Below are 23538 nucleotides of genomic sequence, written 5' to 3'. Positions count from 1 at the left end.
TGTATATGGCCACATATAGTCAATAAACCTCCATTATCTTAAGAAACATCTTGGATGGTTAGTTTTTGTAAACTTCATCCTCTCCATTATCCAGACAGACTCCAGGTTCTTCTGGTTTCTTTATTTATTCTTATTTACCAATAGCTTAGCACACTTATCTCTGCCCCTTAGTTACAGTTGCCAGGTATTTCAGCCAGTTGGGAGCATCCTGAAAAGGATCAAGTGACAGTAAACTGGCTAATCTAAAGAGTGGATGGAAAGACACTGGCCAGCATTGTGCATCAAAAATTTTAACTTTGTTAACATTATTGTTTCCTATTGAAATAAGTAAGTAAAGACTTAATTTTTTTTGTTGGGTTTACTTTATCATGTTTTTCAACAATTAGACATTAAGCAATAATTCAAATCTATAAACTACAGTATCATTAAATTTAGTGAAATTAATTTTAGCAGAATGTCTAAAGCATATTTTTTCAAGTGACATTTAGTATTACCTTACTTTACTGAACTAATAACCTTTGACACAGCAATACACACGCCAACCAAACCAGTTATATTACCAAAATGAACTTTGACTTAAAAGTTGCAAAGACAGGCTGTGGAAAGTTACAGCACAGAGAATATACCATTTATTTGGTAACACGACTTTGTTAGCTATTACAAGTGTTAGAATTTGATCGACGCATAAGTCAATATGCTTGAGTCAAAATTAGACTTCAACAGGGCAATAAAAAAATTGGTCAGAGGAAGAAATAAAGTTAGATAAAGCGAGGACTAAAAAAAAAGGTTCAAGTAGACAGTTCTGCTGTCACTATGGAAGGAGCCAGTCAATGAACATCTCTCATCACAGTGCTCTTTACCTTTGGAGGTGGACACTGATGAAAAACACGACCAGAAGGCCACCGTTAATAATTCATTCTGCTCCAAAACAAAGCCAGCGGGGCCACTTGGAAACAAAGGTGGAGGCTGATTCACCTTTCACTGCTTCCCAGCATCCCTCCCTCCTCCGTGCCTGGGCTCCTGCTGATTTCAGTCTAAACAGCAATGTACCAGCATAAGAAGGGAGTTTATATCTACATTAAAAGGTGTTTGGCTTGGTGGTTTATCCAGAGCACAGTCAAAGAAGTGCCAGGCTGTTCACCATTACGTTCAAGACACCAATTAATCACTTAGTCCCCTATGACTCTTATGTAAACATACAAAAAAAAAGTGAAAACTACTGCAAATAGTATTTCAAACATGACAAGGGTCAGGTATTTGCAGAGTTCAGCAGGTAGCCAGGTTAAGATAACAGCTTGGGGAAAAGCCAGTTCCTAGCCTGGAAATGTTGGCTCCTCTAGCCCTTTTGGGTTGCTCTGAAAACCTCCGGAAATGAAGGTATTATTAGGTTTAGTTACTTTATAGGGAAGCAAATTTTGACATCAAGAACAGGTCATCATCAAGGTGGACTTCAAGAAACTGAAAGCAGGGATGCACTCCAACCAAGTTAATAAGTAAAGAGGGTAGTTGCATTTGGACTTCCTGAATTATGCAAAATATTGTTGGAAGACAATACAGTGCAGGATCCAATAGACGAAGGCCATCTCATTATTGTTAGAGATTCAGACTAAAACTTTAGTGCTGTCTTCAAACCCTTTAATAAGTTTCAGCTTATTACTGGGATTCAGTGGTGCACTGGCTGGCAATTGCAGGGAAAGTCACAAAAAGAAAAAACTTGGGGGAAATGGGGATGTATATAAATATAAGAAATAATGCAGATGTTTCCTTTCAGTAAGAAATATCATGAGCTCTGGCAAAATACTGTATAGATGGAGGTGGGTTCACCTGGCTTTAACTCTGATCACCAACAACACAAAGCAAGTGCCACCTGATTCCATAGATGGCACAGATGGATTGATGGCAGAAATTTCCACAGAGGCCATCTTCCAAACTGGGCAACACACACTTACACCAAAGTAATCTAGATGGATAAATAACATGCTAGACCAGGGGAAAACATGTACATTTGATTTGGGGGTGAAAAAAAAAGCATATGGTGCATAAATAAATAAATATAATATACACATACACACACAGTGTCATCATGGATATTGCATACATCATAAATGTGACTGTATGGTCAAGCGGGCATGAAGGTCAAAAACAGACTGAAATCACCATCTATTATACTCATTTAATCTCACACTACATACTAGTAAAGACCTCTATGACAACTAAGGTGACGCTGAGATATTTATATTCATCATTCTATAGCTCCTGTTGTCCTTGTGGATCTCTCAGCCATCTTCACAGTCTAGTATAGTATAAACAGACAGTAGAAAGGCGGTCTTAGTACTTAAACTTAGTATAAATTTTTGCTTTAATAAAATAAGTATGACAAGGTAGGTGTCCCTCTGAGTGAAATGCAGGTCAAAGCTGTATGTTGCATTTTCAGAAGCAGTCACACATTGATATTACTGTTTTAATACAAATACGTGAAGCTGTAAGACTGCTGCAGCCAAGTGTTGCAGCCTGTTGCCCTGTGTTGCATGTTTCTACTGTAAATTCGAGGATATGAAATAACATTTTGTTGATTATATTAAGTGATTCCTTCCCAGAGCATTTTTATCTAGCTTAATCTGCAAATAAACAACATTACTACTATATCTCTCATTGACAAATCAAATTTAAAATTAATTAACACCTAGACATAAAATTGCTAATGACGTTATTCATAGCAATTCTTTCAAATTTATTGAATTAGGTGATACAAGCTCGTGGGACTGCAGTGGAAGGGGAAAGACACAGAGTACTTCAAGAGTTAAGCTACAATGGGTATGCAGGCAGAGACAAAGAAGTGACCAAAGATGATGTTGGCTAAATCTCCTTAATGCAGGCCATCAGTGTCAGGAGTCTTTGTAACGCCATCAGAATTCCAAAATTATTTTAATTAATTTTGGCATGGCATCTTAATTTCAGTCAATACTAAAAATTCTACATCAAATCAAAAAGTATGCAAAAGGCACTAAAATTACTGAGTGATTACACCATTTCAGCTGCATACATAGTACACACAAGCTGCAAAGTGTAATTACTAAACATAAAATCTGCCTTAGAGTCATTTTTGTCTTGTTGATTGATTCAGATAACCTACAGTAACTACAGAAATTATACAATTTTTTCTGAAGCTGTGGATAAAAGGCAACATGTCGTTTTATAGCCTCAACTGTTTTCCTACTGTGGAAACAGTAAGGTTAATCTTGTTTGTTGATTTTATATATATATATATTCCTTTCTTAATAGTGTGAATTATCCATCCATCCATCCATTTTCTTCCGCTTATCCGGGGCCGGGTCGCGGGGGCAGAAGCCTAAGCAGAGAAGCCCAAGCTTCCCTCTCCCCAGCCACCTCCTCCAGCCCATCCGGAGGGACCCCAAGGCGTTCCCAGGCCAGCCGAGATACACAATCTCTCCAGCGTGTCCTGGGTCTACCACGGGGCCTCCTCCCGGTGGGACATGCCCGGAACACCTCACCCAGGAGGCGGCCAGGAGGCATCCTAATCAGATGCCCGAGCCACCTCAACTGGCTCCTTTCGATGTGGAGGAGCAGCGGCTCTACTCCGAGCCCCTCCCGGATGGCCGCACTCCTCACCTTATCTCTAAGGGAGAGGCCAGCCACCCTTCGAAGGAAACTCATTTCTGCCGCTTGTATTCGCGATCTTATTCTTTCGGTCACTACCCAAAGCTCGTGACCATAGGTGAGGGTAGGAACGTAGATCGACCGGTAAATCGAGAGCCTCGCTTTTACGCTAAGCTCCCTCTTCACCACGACGAACCGGTGCAGCGTCCGCATCACTGCAGAAGCAGCCCCGATCCGCCTGTCGATCTCCCGTTCCCTTCTCCCATCACTCGTGAACAAGACCCCGAGATACTTAAACTCCTCCACTTGAGGCAAGAACTCGTTCCTGAGCCGGAGATGGCACTCCACCCTTTTCCGGCTGAGGACCATGGCCTCAGACTTAGAGGTGCTGATTCTCATGCCAGCCGCTTCACACTCGGCTGCGAACCGTTCCACTGCGAGCTGGAGGCCCCCCCGTGATGAAGCCAACAGAACCGCATCATCTGCAAAAAGCAGAGATGAGACTCTGAGGCCACCAAGGAAGAAGCCTTCCGCCACCTGGCTACGCCTAGAAATTCTGTCCATAAAAATTATGAACAGAATCGGTGACAAAGGGCAGCCCTGACGGAGTCCAACACCCACAGGAAACAAATCCGACTTATTACCGGCTATACGGACCAAGCTCTCACTGTGGTTGTACAAGGACTGAATGGCCCGCAACAATGGGCCAGACACCCCATACTCCCGCAGAACCTCCCAAAGAACACCCCGAGGAACACGGTCGAATGCCTTCTCCAAGTCCACAAAGCACATGTAGACTGGTTGGGCAAACTCCCACGCACACTCGAATATCCTTGAGAGGATAAAGAGCTGGTCCAGCGTTCCACGACCAGGACGAAAACCGCATTGTTCCTCCTGAATCCGAGGTTCGACTAACGGACGCACCCTCCTTTCCAGCACCCTGGCATAGACCTTACCGGGGAGGCTGAGGAGTGTGATCCCCCGAATTATTATATTTTTATTTATATTTATAATAACTGCGGCTGCTGTTACACCCAAATTTCCCCTCTGTGGGACAATAAAGGCTGTTTCTTCTTCTTCTTCTTCTTCTTCTTAAACTGTTGGTGAACAGTAACCGGAAGGATGCATTATAGAGAGTCACACAGGAAGGGAGGGCTGCTGTGAACAGACCTATATAGTAGGTAGTGGTGTTGCACAGCTGTACTGTGGACATGCAGTGCAGCTGTTCCCTAAAGATACTATAAAGGAGGATGGGATAGTGTGAATATGTGTGAGAGGCTCTGATTGTCATGGGTTGAGACCATCATAGGGAATTGTCTTTCAGCCATAAATGATGGGTGACTTCAAACTTGTGCTTTCCTGTATTTTTACAGGGTGAAAATTTATTGTTAGTATGAAAATGTCAATACATAAAAGATGAGAGAAAAGCTTTCACCAAAGTTCACCTGTAACACTGAATTGCATGTGCCATCTACAGTGGACAGCTAAGCATCAAATGACTCATACTGTGTGCTTTAGCACAGCAAAAAATAATTTAGTACACTACTGATTAGTCAAAGGACAGGAAATGTCATTAGCAGCCTGTTACTGTTTAAAGTCCCTTTGCTTGCGCTGAAAAAAACACCCTAAAATAATGTAACTCTACTCCCTGTGTTCCCTCACCATTGGCAATCCCCACTCACATACTTGGATTCTATTGCTATTTAAAGGGAGACACAAAGTGTGATGATTCAGATTTATAGTTATGGTTTCCAGAGAAATTAGAACTAATAAAAGTAATCTCAAACTTACCTCAACTCCCTCAACCCTACTCCTATAGATTCAGTAGTAGTTTCACTAACTTTTACTATTTGGAAGGGGGGAAAAGGAAGTACCAGAAAAACAGGTGAATCTCGTAAAATTACAATATTTTCCAACATGACAAAACACGTTAATGTTAGTGACCCAAGACATGCGTTTGTCTGAAAAAGTACAATGGTCACAACAATGGTTGCTAGAAGGCTGAAAAAGTACTATGTGAAATCCACGAATGCCTACCCACTATCCCAGGTCTCAAAACTCAGAATATTAACTAATTAGGCAAAGGAAGATGCTGATACAAAGGCTAAAGGAGACACAGAATTGTCATGGAGATAACTTCAAGCAAAGAAAAGTCTATTGACCCTTACAGTTACCATGGCAGCCTCTCTTATGTACTTTGTGTCCCATGTATCTTTATGTGGGTTATCAGGCGTGGGTGTAGTATTATTCCACACTGGCTGCACTGCTGATGTTACCTGCGATTACACAGCGACTTTATATGTCATCACTAAGCTGGCTCCTCACCTAAATTTGAGTCAACAGCAAAATCTAAAGCACCTTAGAAGTCCTGGGAGGCAATCCAGGTAAGATTGGGTAGAAGTGAGAAATTAAAGACACACACAGTACTGAGGAAAAGTCTTCAGCCAGCCCTGATTTCTTTATATTTTTCCAAGGAGAATGGGAATTAGGTGCAGCAATTTATTGAAATGTGCAAGCATACATGGAAAAAACTCTGTTTTTGTAAGGCAAAAACAGAGTTTGTGGAATTCAAATGAGCTTTAAAGTCAATATTTGGTATGACCACCTTTATTCTTGAACACAGCCTGAAACTCTCTTAGGCAGCTGTTGTTCACTGTTCACTGTTGTACCTCACTCCGAACTTCTCCGTACATACTGACAACAATTTGAACCAAAAATTTTAAATTTGGACTATCTCAGCCTTTCCCCCTGTTTCATTCCCTTAAGAATGGCTTCTTGACAGCCACCCTTCCACTGAGACCATTTCTGATGAGGCTTCGGTGAACAGTAGATGGATCAACTGAAGGGCCAGATTAATCTCTCAGGTCCTGTGTCAGGTCTTTGCTGGACCTTTGAAATTTGTTCCTATTTCTTAAGGACATGACTCAGATACTGGTCACATGCTGTAGATGGTTCTTTATGCTGTTATATTTGGCATTTTTCATATATTCAACTAAAGAAATGGGAACAAAATATATCCTTTTGCAACAGGCTAAAAGTAACAAAGTGCCTCAAGATGCAATTTAAAGTTGGTTCTTTGCTAAGTTGTCTGTTCTGTTAGACAATACTGGTTCATCCCTTTGAGTTAGGTGCCTTTTTAATGCTTGAATGGTTCACAGGTCAGTGTTAAGTGGTTCAACAAACAAAAAAGAAGGATCCTCTGAAAATGGTCTGGTACTAAAAATGGACTGGACTAAAAATGAGTAAAAAAGTAGCCAATGTCCAAAGACAAACTTTGAAAGACCTTCCGATAGGGCTGCAACTATTGATTATTTTAGTAATCAAGTATTCTATGAATTATTCCATCTAGGGCTGCAACGATTCATCGATTAAATCGATTCTAAAAAATTATCGACACAAATTTTATTGTGTCGATGCTTCGTTTAAACTCTGCAGCGATCAGCTGTCTCGGTGTAAGCGGCGTTCCTCACTAGCATTAGCAGCATTAGTGCTCCGTCGTCTTTTTGTGGGTTTATTGGTGGCTGGCAAACCAACATAGAACTGCATTACCGCCACCTACTGGACTGGAGTATGAATCGCGCGCGCGCGTGCACACGCACACATTCTATAAAGCTCTCCGTCGCTGCGATGGATTTCCTTTAACACAGAGTGGATCATCTAGAGTTGCCACCTGTCTCGTAAAATACAGAACCCCGTATGTTACGGGACTCCGTGGAATACGGCTCCGTAACATGCGGGGGTTCCGTACTTTATGGGATGGGTAGCAACTCTCGCTGACATGCATTTCCACGCCTCCACTGCTCTCTGTGTGTCTGTGTGTGTTGTGCTCGCTGAGAATTTCAGCTGTTATTTTTGTCTTTACTTCAGCTGTAGCTACCAGAACTGGTTTGCTAGCGACCACAGGCCATTAGCACTAGCCATGGTTCGGTACCGGAAGGACCGCCCCCCAGGACCGAGGGGCTCCGTCAAAATATTTTTTATACTTTAATCCCTTATTAGTGACTAAATATAGACCTGCAGTAGAAACGTATTTTCGAGAATGCTTGTGAATACAAAGCGTTACAACATTACTCACACATGCGCCATGGCTCCCGCAGCCACTAGTTTTTCAAAACAATCATAGAAGGCAGCGGTTTTAACTGCGCAAGCGCAAAGAGGCGAAGCTGTGACGGTGAGCTCAAGTAGTGCAAAAGGAAACGTTTTTCCAGCGTCCAAAACAGCAGCTTTTTCTTTTAGTAACCACCATTAAATCTGTGAAACAGCTGGAGGTCCTTCATCAAGCACCTGATCAGCAAGTGTTAAGGTGAAGAAAAGAGAACTTTGTAGCTCCATCCACCGCTGTTTGTTCCCACGGCGAAAAACTGCAGTATGGAAGTTAAAATATGCAATGAACTGTTAATAAAAAAAAGTATTTCTTATCCGATTAATCGATGGAATAATCGATAGAATAAAATAATCGTTTTATGCAGCCCTAATTCCATCGATTCATCGAGTAATCTGATAAATACTTTTGTCTTATTAACAGTTCATCTGCATATTTTAACTTCCGTAGCTTTACTGCAGTTTTTTGCAGTGTGAAACAAACAGCGGTGGATGGAGCAGCTACAAGGTTCTCCTTTCTTGTTGACACTTGTTAATCAGGTGTTTGATGAAGGACTCCTCCAGCTGTTAAACTGTAAAGGTTTTAACGGTGGTTACTGGGAAAAGCGCTGCTGCTTTGGACACCAGAAAAGCGTTTCCTTTCACTCCACCTGAGCTCACTGTCTAGGTAACGGCTCCGCCTCTTTGCTCTTGCTGCGCATGTACAGACAGACTGCACGTAAAACAACTGCGTGGAAAAATGTCAGCGATGAACCACTCTGTCTTAAAGGTCATTTTTCCAAATGATGAAACCAGTCGCAGCGACATAGAACTTTAATGCTGCTAATGCGGGTGAAACGCTCCGCTTACACTGAGACACCTGAGCACTGCAAAGTTTAACCGAAGCATTAAAGCAATAAATCTGTGTAGAGGATTTTTTTTAGAATCGAATTATTTGAGTTACTTGAGGACCCTACCTTCAGAAAGCCTGGGGAATTATTGCTCAGGGCATTTCATTATATTTTACTCCTTGGGAGCAAAATATAAAGAAATGAGGAGTGGCTCAAAACTTTTGCACAGTATTGTATATAATACTTGTGTGCTGATATTTTACTGAACAGCAACATGGGCTGAGACACAACACTGACACACACATATGTCGTATGTAAGGAAAGGGAAAAAATTAATTCCCTTTGCAAAACTCTCGTTGGAAGACTGTCCATTTGCTACAGTCTGAGCTCCTGCTTGCTGTGGAGAAAGTGCTGCTCCACACTTCTGATTATAGCCTTCGAACCCAAGAAGAGATCCTGGTCTCTGTTAATGCTCTCAAAAACTTAAAAAAAAACAGATTGGTTTTTGGAAAGGCAGGCTTGGAAAGAGGTGGCTGATTTTTTTTTTAAGCTGTGGGTTCAAGCGTGGCGGCACACCTTGGGCTTGTTCAGCTCTAGGGACATGTAAAGGTTGTTCAAATGTCACTAGCAAGCCCCCATTCCCGACCTCAAACACAGTGCTGCGCCAGCCGAGAAAGTTATTTGTGAATGTCTCAGATGCCCTGAGGCTATAGCGTGTGTGACATAGTGTGTATTTGTTACTGCGTGTGTGATGACTGCAAATGAGAGCAGTACAACACCTAACATGATACTTACAATCTACTTTATCATACTCGCCAGCCATGGGCCACATGCTGCTAAATGCTGAGTACATTAATGGTTTTCACATTAGAAAAGGATTTTTCAAGAGGTCAAATATAATTTTGAGGGTCCATAGTACATGACCCCCTGGTGATACATGGTGCTGACAACAATAGCAATACCAAAACAACAATAGTCCAATCATTTTGAATTCAATCAGTATTAAGGTCTGCACTGAGTTCAGAAAGGTATTAATAAGCCCCACATCAGTCTCATTTTGCTGTTATTCGCCTCTCTTCCCTCTTTCCCTCCCTACTTCATCTTTCCTCAGTTCCATTCATTTGGTGCAGCTATTAATAGCCCAGCCAACCGCCTATCAATACCATCACTACTCCAGCAAGACAGAAGATGTGGGCGTGCCCAAGCCAGGGGGATGAGAAAAAATGAGCTGAACAACAGAAGCTTAGTCTTATGTAACAAGAGCATGGGAGAGGAGAGACAGAGAGTGGGACACGGGAGAAAAAAGAACTAAACAACAAAAAAAAAAAACAACCACAGCTCACCAAAACTAAAATAAATATATATATTATATATAAATAAATAATAAAAATCTAGGAAGAGCAAGTACAGTACAAGCCATAAAGACAGATGCCACTGAAGAAAAAACAACGAGAAAAAAAATAGGTAAGGATAACAAAGAAATTATCCCATATTACAGAAAAAAATAAGGGGAAAAGAAAGATCAAAAGATATCTGCACAGCAGTGAAAGTCAGTTAAAAAAATACATATATATCTGCCTCTAGAATGAAAGTAGTCTGCCAGTTATCCTGACGTTTGCATGCATTCTTCTTCTCCCCTTGGTCACTAAAACCTAATATTTGTGGGTTCACAGTCTTTCCTGGCTCAATTTTTCATTCTTTATGTCTACACCCCCATCTCTCTCTCTCTCTCTGTTAGTGCTTATTGATTGAGACAGGTACTTTCACTCGCCTCTGTGCTGCAAAGAGAAAAAAAGAATATTTTATTACCCATAAAAGTGAAGATCTCTGTCTACTTGAGTTCTTATATCACCTCCTACTCCTTCTGCTGCTGCCACTGTCAGGTACAGTGAGGCACTTTACTTACTAGTTTATAAAAAATTAAGAAAGATCACATGAATCTATAACAAAACAATAGCTCTTTGCTGGGCTGCAAGATGTTGGATTTTTTTTTGTTTTGTTTTCATCAAAATAAAGCAGCATAACTAAATCAAAGGTATTTTCATATATGAAACTTAACAGATAAAAACACTTAAGATATTTAAAACCTTCATAGTTAAAGTACATGTTAATTTCACAATGTGAAACTATTGCTACTGCAGACCAGTTTAAAAATCAGTATCAATATACAATTTTTCTTATCTCTGCCCTTCTGACCTTTAACCTTGACTATGATCATTTTCTCACCGATTATCTGTAGTATTGGCATTGAATATGGGTGTGTGTGTGTGAGTGTGAGTGTGAGTGTGAGTGTGAGAGAGAGAGAGAGAGAGAGAGAGAGAGAGAGAGAGAGAGAGAGAGAGAGAGAGAGAGAGAGAGAGAGAGAGAGAGAGAGACCCACTTGCATTTTTACCATTACTGGGTTGCAGAGCTGCACAAGACTGAATTTGTTAACAGAAATCCAATTATGTGCTGTGTTATGTTAGGACAGATTTTACTACCTAAACTGTCTGATTTGGTTCAAATGAATCGTGGTGCTTTAGTCCATGTCAGTTTATTCAGGTTGGTAAGGACACAATGTTATAATGCGCTCACACCACTTTAAACTCAATCAACCAAAAATGCATAAAATAAAGTGCTGAGCAAAATCTTTAGTCACCCTTCATTTCTTTACATTTTGCTTGGAAAATGAGAAAGCGGCGCATTTATTGAAATGTGCAAACATATTTGGAAATACAGTATATAAGCCAAAAACGACTTTATACAATTCAAACAAGTTTGAAAGTCAATATTTGATTTGACCATCTTTATTCTTCAACACAGCCTCTCTCTATGAGGCAGCCTTCTTGTCATTTCTTTAAGTAGTCTTCAGGAATAGTTCTCCAGGCTCCTTGAAGGACATTCAAAGCTCTTCTTTGGATGTTAGCTTCATTTTGTTCTGTTCTCTGTCAAGATGATCCCACACTGCTTCAATAATGTTGAGGTCCGGTCTCTGAAGAAGCCAATGCGTGACTGATAGTGTGCCATTGCTTGTTTCTATCCAGGTATGCTTTTACTACACTGGCAGTGCATTTAGGATCATCATCATGCTGAAAAATCAAGCTGCTGACATAGGACATTTTCCAGATGGTGTTGCACGGTGGATCAAAATCTTTTCTGCATTCATAATTTCATCAATTTTGACAAGATCTCCAACACCACTGGCTGAAATGCAGCACCAAATCCATGACAGAGCCTTCAGCATGTGTTACAGATAGCTGTAGACACTCACTGCTGTTAGGATAAGCGGAAGAGAATGGATGGATGGATTTCAAATTTGGCATACCTCAGCTTTTTCTCCCTCTTTCACTTCCTTAAGAATGGCTTCTTGACAGCGATCCTTCCACCATTTCTGATGCGGCTTAAGTGAACAGTAGATGGATCAATCTGGCCCTTCAGTTGATCCATCTATTGTTCCTATTCCTTAAGGAACAGGAACAGTAGATGGTCCTATTCCTTAAGGAATAAGACTTTTTTCTATTCCTTAAGGACAAGACTTTCAGATACTGTTCATCTGCTCTATGTGCTGTAGAGTTTTTTTTAGGCCTGCCATTTCTTCTTTTGTCCTCCACTTGTCTAGTTTCCCTAAATTTTTTAAGGACGCACTGTATACCATGCCAAGATATGCCAAGTCTTTGGCCAACAGCTCTTTAGGAGTCACCTTGTTACTGCAAAAATACAATTTTATGCCTATCAAACTGTTATCTTTGGCATTTTTCATGCATTCAACTAAAGAAATGGGAACAAAATATATGCTTGTTACTAGCAGCCTGTTGCAAAAAGTGCCTCAAGATGTAATTTAAAGTTGGTTCTTTTCTAAGTTGTCTGTTCTGTTAGACAATACTAGTTCATCCCTTGAGTTAGGAGCCTTTTTAATGCTTGAATGGTTCACAGATCAGTGTTAAGTGGTTCAACAAACAAACAAAAAAAAGATTCCTCTGAAAATGGTCTGGTACTAAAAATGGACTGGACTAAAAATGAGTGAAAAAGCAGCCAATGTCCAAAGACAAACTTTGAAAGGCCTTCAGAAAGCCTAGAGAATTATTGCTCAAGACCACTTAAAAAAAAATTACAAGCAAATCTGGCTCTTTAGAAACAAAATATAAAGAAATTAGATTTTTTCACAGTAGTGCATGTTACACCTGAACACAGCCAGAGGAACAAGCAATAGTTAAATAATAAAAGGTCCAAAAATTCACTTTGAATTCTTGCAAGCTCCGTGGGAGGCCAAAGGGCCAGGATGAGCTGTAACAGTCCCAAGACAGCATCACGTGCCTTTAAATGTCACCACTAAATTAAAGCGTTCTCTGACTTGACACACAGTTCAGAGGAACAGCTGTAATGAACAGCGGTATCTGCAGCACTGGTGAGACATAGATTTGTACACAGTAAAGAAGCATATTTCTTAATTCATTCTCATCACAGTGACATGACCGCTTAACAATTCACACCCATCATCTGGTTTTGATGAAAACAACAAAAACTTGGACTATAGCTGGAACTGTGGAATTATAACATCCACACACAAAAGAACATAATGTGCATTCTCAAGATTCATATTCATAACAGCGACATCAGCCTTTAGGGGCAGATCTTGAGTCCTTTGAGCTAATAATGAGTCATGACAGAAGACCATGATTTTCTTGTTGCAATGCCAGCCCACAGATAAGGATTTGGTATAAAAGTCTATGAAAAGTTATGTTATGGAGACAAACTGATGTGTGTACGTGAGTAAATTCAGCACTTCTTATATAAATGCACTCTTATTAACAGGTGTCCATCCCTGCTGTGTGCGTGTGAGCGTTTACCTTGGTGATGAGGATGCGGTAGTGCTCAAGCAGGTCATGGTTGTCGTGGCAACCAGCCAGCAGCTGCCAGACTTCAGCTCTGAGTGGCTCAGGAATGCCACTGCGAACCAATGAGGACAAACCTTTTGGGCGAGTGGACAGGTTCCCATGCCTGATGTACACACAAGAATACGCACACAAGAGGAATCTATTATTTTACAATGTCAATTCAGCCACTTGAACTTCTATTTCTCATGTAGCTGGATGGATTTTATAAATTACCTTTTAGGTATGACAAGATTAAAATGGTACAAATTCAACCTCTCGAGTGTTGCATGTAAATCTTGAGGATAAAGTTGTTATTCAGCATAAACATAACATACTTGTGCTTCTACTTCTGTTATGCTGTAATAATTCAAGGTTCACTGCATCACTAAAACTGCAATTTTTACTACAGTACTAATTACAGCAGTCAGTTTACTACTGATGTATTACTTTATTTACTACAGTAGTTATGAAGGTCATTATCATGTCAAACTATTTTACTAACATTAACAAGTACACTACTGTAATGTGGCATATTAAAAGCAGTGCTCTGCTCCCACGTGATTAAAAAAATCCTTCTTTTGAAAACCACACTGTCATCTGTTTTTAATGATGCTTGAAATCTTCTCATAACACATTCATTGAAGGCATAAGAATGCAATTTCCCAGTATAACTCACTTCATTATGCTGATGCAACTGAAAGAAAATAGGCTGCAGACTCACACAAAAAGCTTCAAACATCTTTTATTCACTTAATAATGACAGTATCAGAAGCTGAATTTATCAACACTAGTTACTGTAAACTATTGGAATGGACCATTTTTATTGAAACATATGAGTAAGAAATTAGCCATTATACAGTTTCTCCTCTTCAAATGCCGTGCTGTAACCCATTCCATTTGTAATGGGTTGAAAAAAGTGGGTAATTCATTAAAATGTCAACTCTCAGCTATAATTTGAGTAGGTAACCCATAAAAACTTGGATCATAAAACAATCAAACTGCAATAATGGAGAGGACCTTGGTTCTGTACTCTAAATCACACTGTGTATGAGGCAGAGTGGAGCTGACTTTTCTGCACAAGTTGAAGCTGCTAAAACTGCACAAACACTAAACTATTCTAAAATGTCCTGTATTTTCTTTAATATCTGACATTAATATCTGTCTAAATCAAGTTCTGCATTTTAAAATTAATGTCAAAATCCTACATGGCTCTTAAACTGGAACTTAATATGAACCTAAATTGCCAATACATGCAAATTTCCTGTAATTTCTCCTGCTTTTCAGTCATCTAGTTTTTTCTCCAACCCGTATCACAATCTTAGCAGGAGTCAGGTTAGAGATTAAGTTTCATTTGCTTTGGAAGTACTCCTCAGCTGAAGCAGATTGCCACCCAGCTATTGTCGTGCTGGGTCGCTCAAATCCAAATATAGCCCGTGGATGCTGTGATGCACATCTCTATTCTGTATGTTTTTTTATATTCTTCCATTGCTTAGTGCCACTTCACACATTTTGTCTGGTACAATATTTTCCACTCCAGATATCAGTTCCCATGTCATTCAATTTCAGTGTTTTCAGAATTCTCAGTGCCCATATTTCTGTCTCATTTGAAGCCCTACCATCTATTGAGAATTCCTCCCCAGGACTCCAGTATTTTCTCAGGACAGTCTTTGGAAACGTCTCCGGTCCCACTGGAGATTTCACTGTCACTATCTGCAAAACACAGACCAGAATGTCAGTGATATAGTAGCTCATCCCGTTCATGATCCATCACAATTCACAGGTCACTGTAATGTGTGAAGTACAGAAAAAAAGTGATAAGTATTGCTGTCATTGGTTGGATGTACTGCACAAACTAATGAGAGTTAAAAATCAAGTGAGAAGTCCAGGAGGCTCACAGTCAGGTCCAGGACAGATTAATCTTGTTTCACTAAAATTGGACCAATACACAAGGAGGAGCAGCAATTCTTGTGAACTGTGGAGGGAGGGCGCGACAGCCAGCCAGACGAACACCTCACCATTGCATAAGCTTGTCAGTCCTTCGGCCGCTAATAAAGCTACATTAATGTGTATTAGAAGCATGAAGCGTCGTGATGTGTGTAACCTTTGTGTACCTGAGTATACAGTTACTGAGATAAATATTTTGACCTTTAACTCCATACAAAAACTGAATGTGTTGTGCTTTCAGTGACTAAGTACTTAACTAATAAACACAGAAGCAGTAGAGCTTGTTTGGATTTGAGCATTTTATCACTTACCTGGAGAGGGATGACTATTTCTGCTGACAAGTCCCATTTTAACCATGTGAATGTCACAAGCAAATCTTTAGGATCATAGTGACTGCTGTGCAAGAGCCAATAAGAATCAGATATTTATCTTATGTCTGCATCTAAATAATAAATCCATATCAAGCTACTCTGATACCCATTGCATATTTTAAAACCTGTTAATATTGATCCCACAGCTTAAATGGAGGCGGGAGTGCTGGTGTGCAGTGCCTACACCTTCCATTATTGCTGTTCTTCTGCCTGATGGTTCGTGAGGCAGACAAGAGGCAATCAGCACAGTGAACCACTTGTGTTTAGATGCAGAAGCACTAATTGACTGTCTGGCCTGCTCTGCTGCTGGAGAGATGAACTGATCCCCACACAGAAAGCACCCACTAGAACAAACACATACAGATCCACACTCATGCATGTACACTGATAATGTGCATTTTATAATACAGCCATGTCACAGCATCTGTCTATCACTTGGCTGCAAAGAAACGGGTGCTGAAAGGCATTAAACCATGGAGAGAAAAACAAAAACAAAAAAAAACAGAATCAAACTGGACAGTTACACAGATGCACATAATATGCTCTCTTGGTAGCCTTGAATCTTACTTCATAATCCATCTTCATTATTATTGAGATGTGATTTATATGATTTAAAAATATACTAGAAACACAAAATGAATGGAGACCTCTAAAAAAAGTAAAAGAAAGGGCATGATACTGGACTTCAGTTATATTGTAACACAAAACAGTTCAGCAATGGCCCCTGTAAGTGTTGACTTGACATTTAGGAACGAGTTAGGACATTTTCTTCGAGAACATGAAGCCACCATACTGACTGCACTATTGCTCCTATATGTCCTCAAAGCCTTTAGCAGGAGCTTTTCAGGTCTTTATAAATGCTTGATGAGCCCTTTCAAATGGTTCAGACGCAGCACAAAGCAGCTGCCTCTGTCCTCAGATTTGCCAAGGCCAGGAAGCGAGAGTGCATTAAAACTGCCAGCGTACCTGGTGATGAAAGAAAATGTGAAGACGAGGCCTTTACCATTACCCTTTAATCTAGAGAAGGGACTGCACGCTGTCTATGGGATTAAATTCAAATAGAATATCTCTAATTTTGTAGCCACTAGTGGATTGGTTTGTCGATAATAAAGCAAGCAGAGATTTTCCATTAATATCATGGAGATCTTTTATATTTTGTTTAATATTTATGTTGTACTCCTAGTGTAGTGATTAAAACAAGCTTCACCTATCTCTTTATTGTGTTATACATTTTGTAACTTATTGATGGTTATATTGATATGATCATATTAACTGATAAACCAGAGGGACTGCACAGATACAGAATAACTGTAGTTTGTGAAACACGAAGATACAGTATTTGCCTGTGTGTGTTTTAATAATACCACGGCTCACAAACAATCAAAACATGGCGTGAAAGGAAAACCGAAGAAGAAAGAATGTCAGTTTCCACACTGCAGCAAGGAGGAAAAAAATGTGAATGTGTTTGCACACAGCAGTGGCATCTTCACTCGAACTGTATTCATTTCTGTACACAATGACACTGACCTCCAGCTCCATGGCTCTGAGTGCTTCCAATTTTCAGCTCTGGGGGAGAAGAGGGGCGTTATAGAAAAAGCCCTTTTTTAAGGCTTTCACAGTACTAGTTGAAAGCCGTCAGGCACAGCCTTGGCTGGCTCGTGCCTTGGGCAAGTTCGCAGACAGACGTGGGGAAGACAATTTTTTGTCTTGCGTTAAGTTAATATATATTTTAGTGCTTCAAGGAGGGGGAAAAATATATATATATACTGTCAGCCACCAGTGCTCTGTTGGCAGTAGAATCTTTAGGTGGTACAAATCCCCTGGAAGCACAAGTTCTTGAACACATAATTACGAGGTCTCAGTAGATCTTAAAGGGGTGCATATGAACCTTAGTGACTTTATTCCCCATATTACTTGAAAAGCGAATGGCTAATAAGAAGCAGGAATAAGAAATGCTAAAATCATAATAAATATGAACCACTGAGAATACGGTCACTTTCTGTGATTGGCATTTTTATGGTAAGAACTAAGTCGTCCAAGATTTTTAGTAGATGCATTTATAATATGAATGTGAAGATCCTGGATGACATTGTAAAGTATTAACTCAAGAACAAAGTTATAAGATGGGCACCTGCCCAGCGGGATGACAATACCCCACCGGCCTTTGTAGGCTGAGGGGTAAAAAGAAAAAGAAAACCGTTTACAGAAGAAGAAGAAAGAAGACACAGACATGAGATGAGATGAGATTAAGCCTACAATGTCAAATACTCCCACATTGCTGTATGATAGTTGTGAAATCACTTTAATACAGGGACGTTAAAATACATATTTCTCTTTAGGGACTCTTTTGCTTGTTGTAACATAACCCTGTAACATGACACTGTTTTATGTTAAATTGATTTTGTTTACCATGTAGTTGGAACTTATCAACCTATTATATTAACTTATTATATCTATTTTCCAAACAGCATAGTCCTAGGATTTGCGTAATTAAAATAATAATAATATTAACAATCCAGAGATTAGTAGGGGTGTAAAGTTCCAAAACTGAGATCAGATCCATGATACACATCTACAGTGCTGCTGTTTCATCTGTCTGTTTTCCAATGCACTGCAACTCTCCATAAGTTTTTAAGCATCCTAAAAGAAACATAATGGGGCTTTTATGCTCGCCGTTCTCCCCCCTGGTAAACAGTGCCAGCAATGCATCTCTTGATTTTTGTAAACTGGTACATTGTGCCATTGCCGCCAGGTTGAAGAGACAAGTGTACAATCATGTCAGCTTTTACTGCCATTTTAATGATACATCAGTACAGAAGCTCAGAGATTCACAGATTATACAGAAGGAGATGTTGCAACAGTTTGAAAAGATGAGGTCGGAAAAAACTTTGGCTGGGGGTGGGGGCTCTGCAATTTCCTCACTTGCAGTTTGGTTTTGACTTCCCCTCCTATACCAGTGCTGATGTGATGTTTTGTTTGAGTGGCGACACCTATCGTTCAGGAGAATACAGCAGTGTTTACCTGAATCCTCAGCACTGGTATAAATGGTACGGGCCTGTGGCAACATCACCTTTGATGTGTGAAGTGGAGGGTATAATGGGGCCTAAAGGCCTCAGTTACACAGGCCTAGAGACCTGTCGTCCCTGGCCATCTCCGGTCGGTAGGGAAAAATATGTATTCCTCAATTGGTGGGTGACTGGCTGCAGGAGGTTATTGGCTGTCACCAGGTGAAATCAGTCAGAAAAAGGATGCTGCACCAAAAGCTTCCTTATGAATGCTTCAGTTGATAGTAGTCTGCTGCCTTCACTCGTCATTTGCATGAAAAAAGTTTACCGCTGCAAACAACACATTTACACATCTTTTACTTTGAAGGCGAATGGTCTCTATTTTAAGTTTGCATCACACTTTTCACAGTTTCACTAACACTTGGTGAGTAGTTGGCAAATGGTATGGTATGTTCCACGCAAACAACTGGTGACCACAGCAAGCTGCTAGTGACTGAAGCATTCACAAGGAGGTTTTTGGTGCAGCAGCCTCTTTGCAACCAATTTGACACTAGTGACTACCAGCAACCACTTGCCAACCAGTGTCAGAATACACACTTTTCTCTTGCAGCTGGTGGTTACTGGTGGTTAGTGGTCGGCCTCTGGGTCTGCATGAATGGGGCTTTAGCAACTGATTTCACAGCTACTGCCAGTAATCTCCAACAACCACTCACAACTGCTCAGGGAATACACTTTTTTATCTAGCGACTGCTGGTTGCCAGATGGGTGGATACTGGCAGGTCTCCAGGCCTATGTGATTGAGAGGTAAAGTGGGCATTTTAGATAAGACATGTTTTCATATAAAAACAACAAAAAAAAAAACTGCAGAATGGCATCCAATCAGTGCATGAATGTAAACATTATAAAAAAAAGAGACACAAGGAAGATTATGTGACAGTGATGGCAGAATAATGGCAGAAATTGCTTCATCATTGTAGCCAACAGCAAGGGCACCACTACGTTAGACAAGCATTGTGGTAAAGAAATTATTTAACTGAGCACCTGTTTGACTCTATTATTAAGAGCACACTGTGTCTTGTTTAAACAGCAAATACAGGTCAAGAAATCACTTTGGTAAAGTGCTTAAGTAACACATGCTATTCAACCATGTGTTTATGTTGCTAATTAGCCATGTAGAGTTGATAATGTCCAGTTAAAGCATGCCGAGCTGTAATGATTAGAGAACAGTGAACTGAAAATACTTCAGAATAATATTTTACTTTTAATTTATGACCTATAAACAGAAGAATGGACGAACCAGGGATTAAAAACAGAATAGTTACATTTATGGTGATTGGAGGTTTTTATGAATATTTTGACAACTAAAATTTCATATGATCTCCATCTGAATAAATTGTGGCAGCAATGAAGTAATCTTACTTCTGAAACCACATCAGAATGTGTACACAGCAGAGTCACAGAACCACGCACGCACAATTATCAGCTAAGTGACCACAGAAGTGTGGCCCCCTTTTCCAAATCAGTACTGACATGGAGTGTGTGGTCTAAATTGGAGCCAGGCCTAATTTGCGACACTTGCACCAAACAGTGCTCAGGTGGAAATGCAAGTCCTGTTTATATTAGTGAACTGAAACTGGGTCATGTTTGAGAACCACTGGGGTCTAACAGCCAGTGTTGGTGTCATTAATGTTGCAGCTGTTTTTCCTCCATTTCTTTGGCAACGCTGCAGTTACGGATGGTGAAATATTCACTGTGCTCTGGCTTGTCAGATAAACCTGTCATGTTTAGATTCAATGATTTAATCAAGACAAGGCAGAGAAGCCACTGTATTTAGACAGTTTGCACCAGTGGTCAAAAGCTTCATAAGAAAATTTTAATTACTGCTTTTATATTTCGTCATTACGCTGTATTACAATTTATATAATTATATCAATTCCAGCCATGCAACTGGCAGTGGCTCTTAAGGACCATCATTATCAAAACTATGAGATTTAAGCAAACAACTTCAATGGTCTCTTACCCATGAGTAATAAAGGCTCTTCATGCCACCAAAAAGGGCATGTGGGGGGTGTTTGATGGTATTTGACACCGCACTAACAGCCAACAAGCCCTAACAGGATTGGGCTAGCTCTATACACTCGATGCACAAGCACATCTACAAGCGTGTAAAAATCACAAATAACTATCCAAAACCCCTGAGACTCTGCCTGCAGCTCGCTGTTGTGCACACTGTAACACATCCACAAGCTCTGTTGCAAAACACAAGAATCAGCCTTGTTCCACACGATCTTTCACATGCTTTGCCACACAACCCTTAACTATTTCAAAACACACTTACAGTATCTAAATGCATCTTTGCAAATAGTTATGCGCCTCCATGAAAGTGAACTTCAGTTTTGATGCATGGACCAACAAGGACCAAATTTTCTCTCTCTCTCTTTTTTTTTTTTTTAAATCAAGCAAGAGTAAATTACTTTCATCTGTCACACATGCATATATGACCATGTGTGTGTGCATGTTTGTGTTTTGAGAGTGGCATGACTGATATAAGGAGAAAGAAGAGACTGAGACTTTTTATATTATGATGTAGTATACATTGTATATGAATAACCCAACTGATATTTAAAGTAGAAGGAATTAAAAAGAAATACAAAAAAAAGCAAAAGAGAGACACCTCAATACCTTCATCTGCCTCCTCTTCCTCAGTGGGTGAGGCCAGTCGTCCTTTTTCTTCATTGCTTCTTTCTACCTCCCTCTGGAGACTCACCACCTCATACACAGCATCGCTCTGGCCCCCTCTCTCTGGTGCCTGCTGGGTACACATGCATACACAAATATCAGTGTCCTGGGATGTATAAAAGAAAAAACAAATGGCTGGCTAAACAAAGTAAAGGGGGGGAAAAAAAGTGTCTAGAGTGTAACAACTGATGAATACAACATTAACTTGTATCATAATAGAAGAAATATAGAAGAGAACAAAGATGTTGTCAGGCTTGACCTTCGGTGTCATAAGCAACTGATGTTTATTTCTGGTCCATTCATTTACTCCAGTGCTGCTGCCCCTCTCTGCCACCTGGTAGAATGATCAATGAGCTGTATTGATCTGCCCACTTGCATGGCGTCTAATGACCGACTCAGAGCACAAATTGGCAGAGAATATAAAGCCTGGCCTATTTTTAGAGAAAAATCTGAGCAGGCTTAGGTAACATAATTTGCTTTGCTCTGGCCTCTGCCAGTGAATAGTTAACCCTACAGGATAAATTATTAACAGTGATAAAATTTTAACAGAAATTTGGGCCAAAGAAGGCACACTGCACAAACACGGTACCATCAGGAAGGGATTTATAAGAAAATAATGAAAGAGGAGAAGAAAAAAAAAAGGGATTAAGCCACATTACTGATATATAAAGAAAGAACAGCTCTCTGCCAAATGTTACTGTTTTCTGAATGTTAGGATGTAAGAATAGCATCATTTTCATGCACAAAATAGTGCAATCTCTGCCTTACCAATTAAAGAGTCTTTGCAACATCACCAAGTTTTTGTTACCAATTATGAGCTGCTGTCATCTCTCTGCTCTTGGTCCCAACAATTTCTGAATGCTGCCTGAAGCTTTTACTTGCTCATCTCATATTTTTCTTTAGTAAAAGAGGGCTGTCACTGCTGCAAACCTGTATGTAAGCTCAACTGAGTTTGAACACCCCATTCCAAATTTCCATCACCTTGTGAAAATCAGACCATCTTTTGCTCACATAGCTATATGTGAGCAAAAGATGGTCTGATTTTCACAAGGCATTAAGGTAAAGCTCACATTTCATTCACAAAAGCAAGATTACTTCAATGTCATGTTTTAAGGTTTGAGGAGCCTGCAAAGTGAGTATTTAATGATAAAGAATCAGAATTTGGAAGGGTTTTTTTCTAAAAGCTATGAGTCTTTCGGTTTTTATTTTGGTGATTTATTTTTTTTTTTTTTGTTATCGATTTTCCTTCTAGTTCTGAAAGATTCTTTTGAGGTCCGTTCACAGATTTTCAATGATGCTCAAGTGCTGCTGAGTGCAGGGCCAGTGCAAAATCTTTAGTTTGCACCTTTTGAAGTAAACCATTGTGGATTTTTAAGGTGTGTTAGGATCTTTATCCTGTTATAGAAGCCATCCATTTTAAATCTTCAGCTTTTTTCACAGCATCTGATTTTTGCTTCCAGGTTTTGCTGGTATTTAACTGAATAAATAAAGTAAACTGTTATCCCCAAAAAGTACTGTTTTAACTTTATTTATCCACAGGACTTGCTTCCACAATGCATCGGTCAGGTTTAGGTGTTCATTTGCAACCTTCTGGTGCAGATTTGTTTTTTTTTTGGATGATGAGGGGGCAGGAAAGGTTTTCTCCTAAAGACTCTTCCATAGAAGTGTCTCTTCCTGAAGTGTTTTGTAGACAAAGGGAAGTCTTGAGTTGCATTCTTATCAATCCTAAAAGCCCCCCTTTCAGTCTTCAGGACCTCAACTTGACCTCCAACGTTCCTGTTAGATTAATTTCTTTTCCTGAACTCTTCACCCCGACTCTAAAATTGTACAGAACAAAATACACTAATCTCACTTAATATGTAGGAATGTTTCATGTTTAACTCTTGACGTGCCATCTTTTCCTCACTTGCCTGGTAATAAGTTCTGGCACACATTTTTGCATGCCACTGTTGTGTGTTTATATTCTGCCTCTCCTGATCATTTAGAGCATTATAAATTGTTATTATTGCTTTTGGAAAAACTTTTTTTTTTTTAAGTCTAGCCTGGATTTAAAGTTTAACTCGATCTTAAAGTAAGC

At 39.9% G+C, this 23538-nt stretch overlaps 1 protein-coding gene across 2 annotated transcripts in view; it reads right to left on the bottom strand.

Moving 5' to 3' along the window:
* rabgap1l (RAB GTPase activating protein 1-like) overlaps window positions 1-23538 on the bottom strand; it is a 117085-nt gene that overhangs the window by 76333 nt on the left and 17214 nt on the right. The window contains exons 11-13 of one of the 2 annotated variants that reach the window (XM_030728079.1): window positions 21405-21534; window positions 15019-15112; window positions 13376-13526 (exon numbers count right to left, since the gene is read on the bottom strand). In XM_030728079.1, the coding sequence (XP_030583939.1) occupies window positions 13376-13526; window positions 15019-15112; window positions 21405-21534 (375 nt within the window). The remainder of the gene's footprint in view (window positions 1-13375; window positions 13527-15018; window positions 15113-21404; window positions 21535-23538) is intronic. The other variant, XM_030728080.1, reaches the window with a different exon arrangement.

The sequence above is a fragment of the Archocentrus centrarchus genome, chromosome 4, assembly GCF_007364275.1.
Source record: "Archocentrus centrarchus isolate MPI-CPG fArcCen1 chromosome 4, fArcCen1, whole genome shotgun sequence".
NCBI lineage: Eukaryota > Metazoa > Chordata > Actinopteri > Cichliformes > Cichlidae > Archocentrus > Archocentrus centrarchus.
Note: the sequence above shows the minus strand (reverse complement) of the source record. Positions and strands in the feature narration are given on the sequence as shown.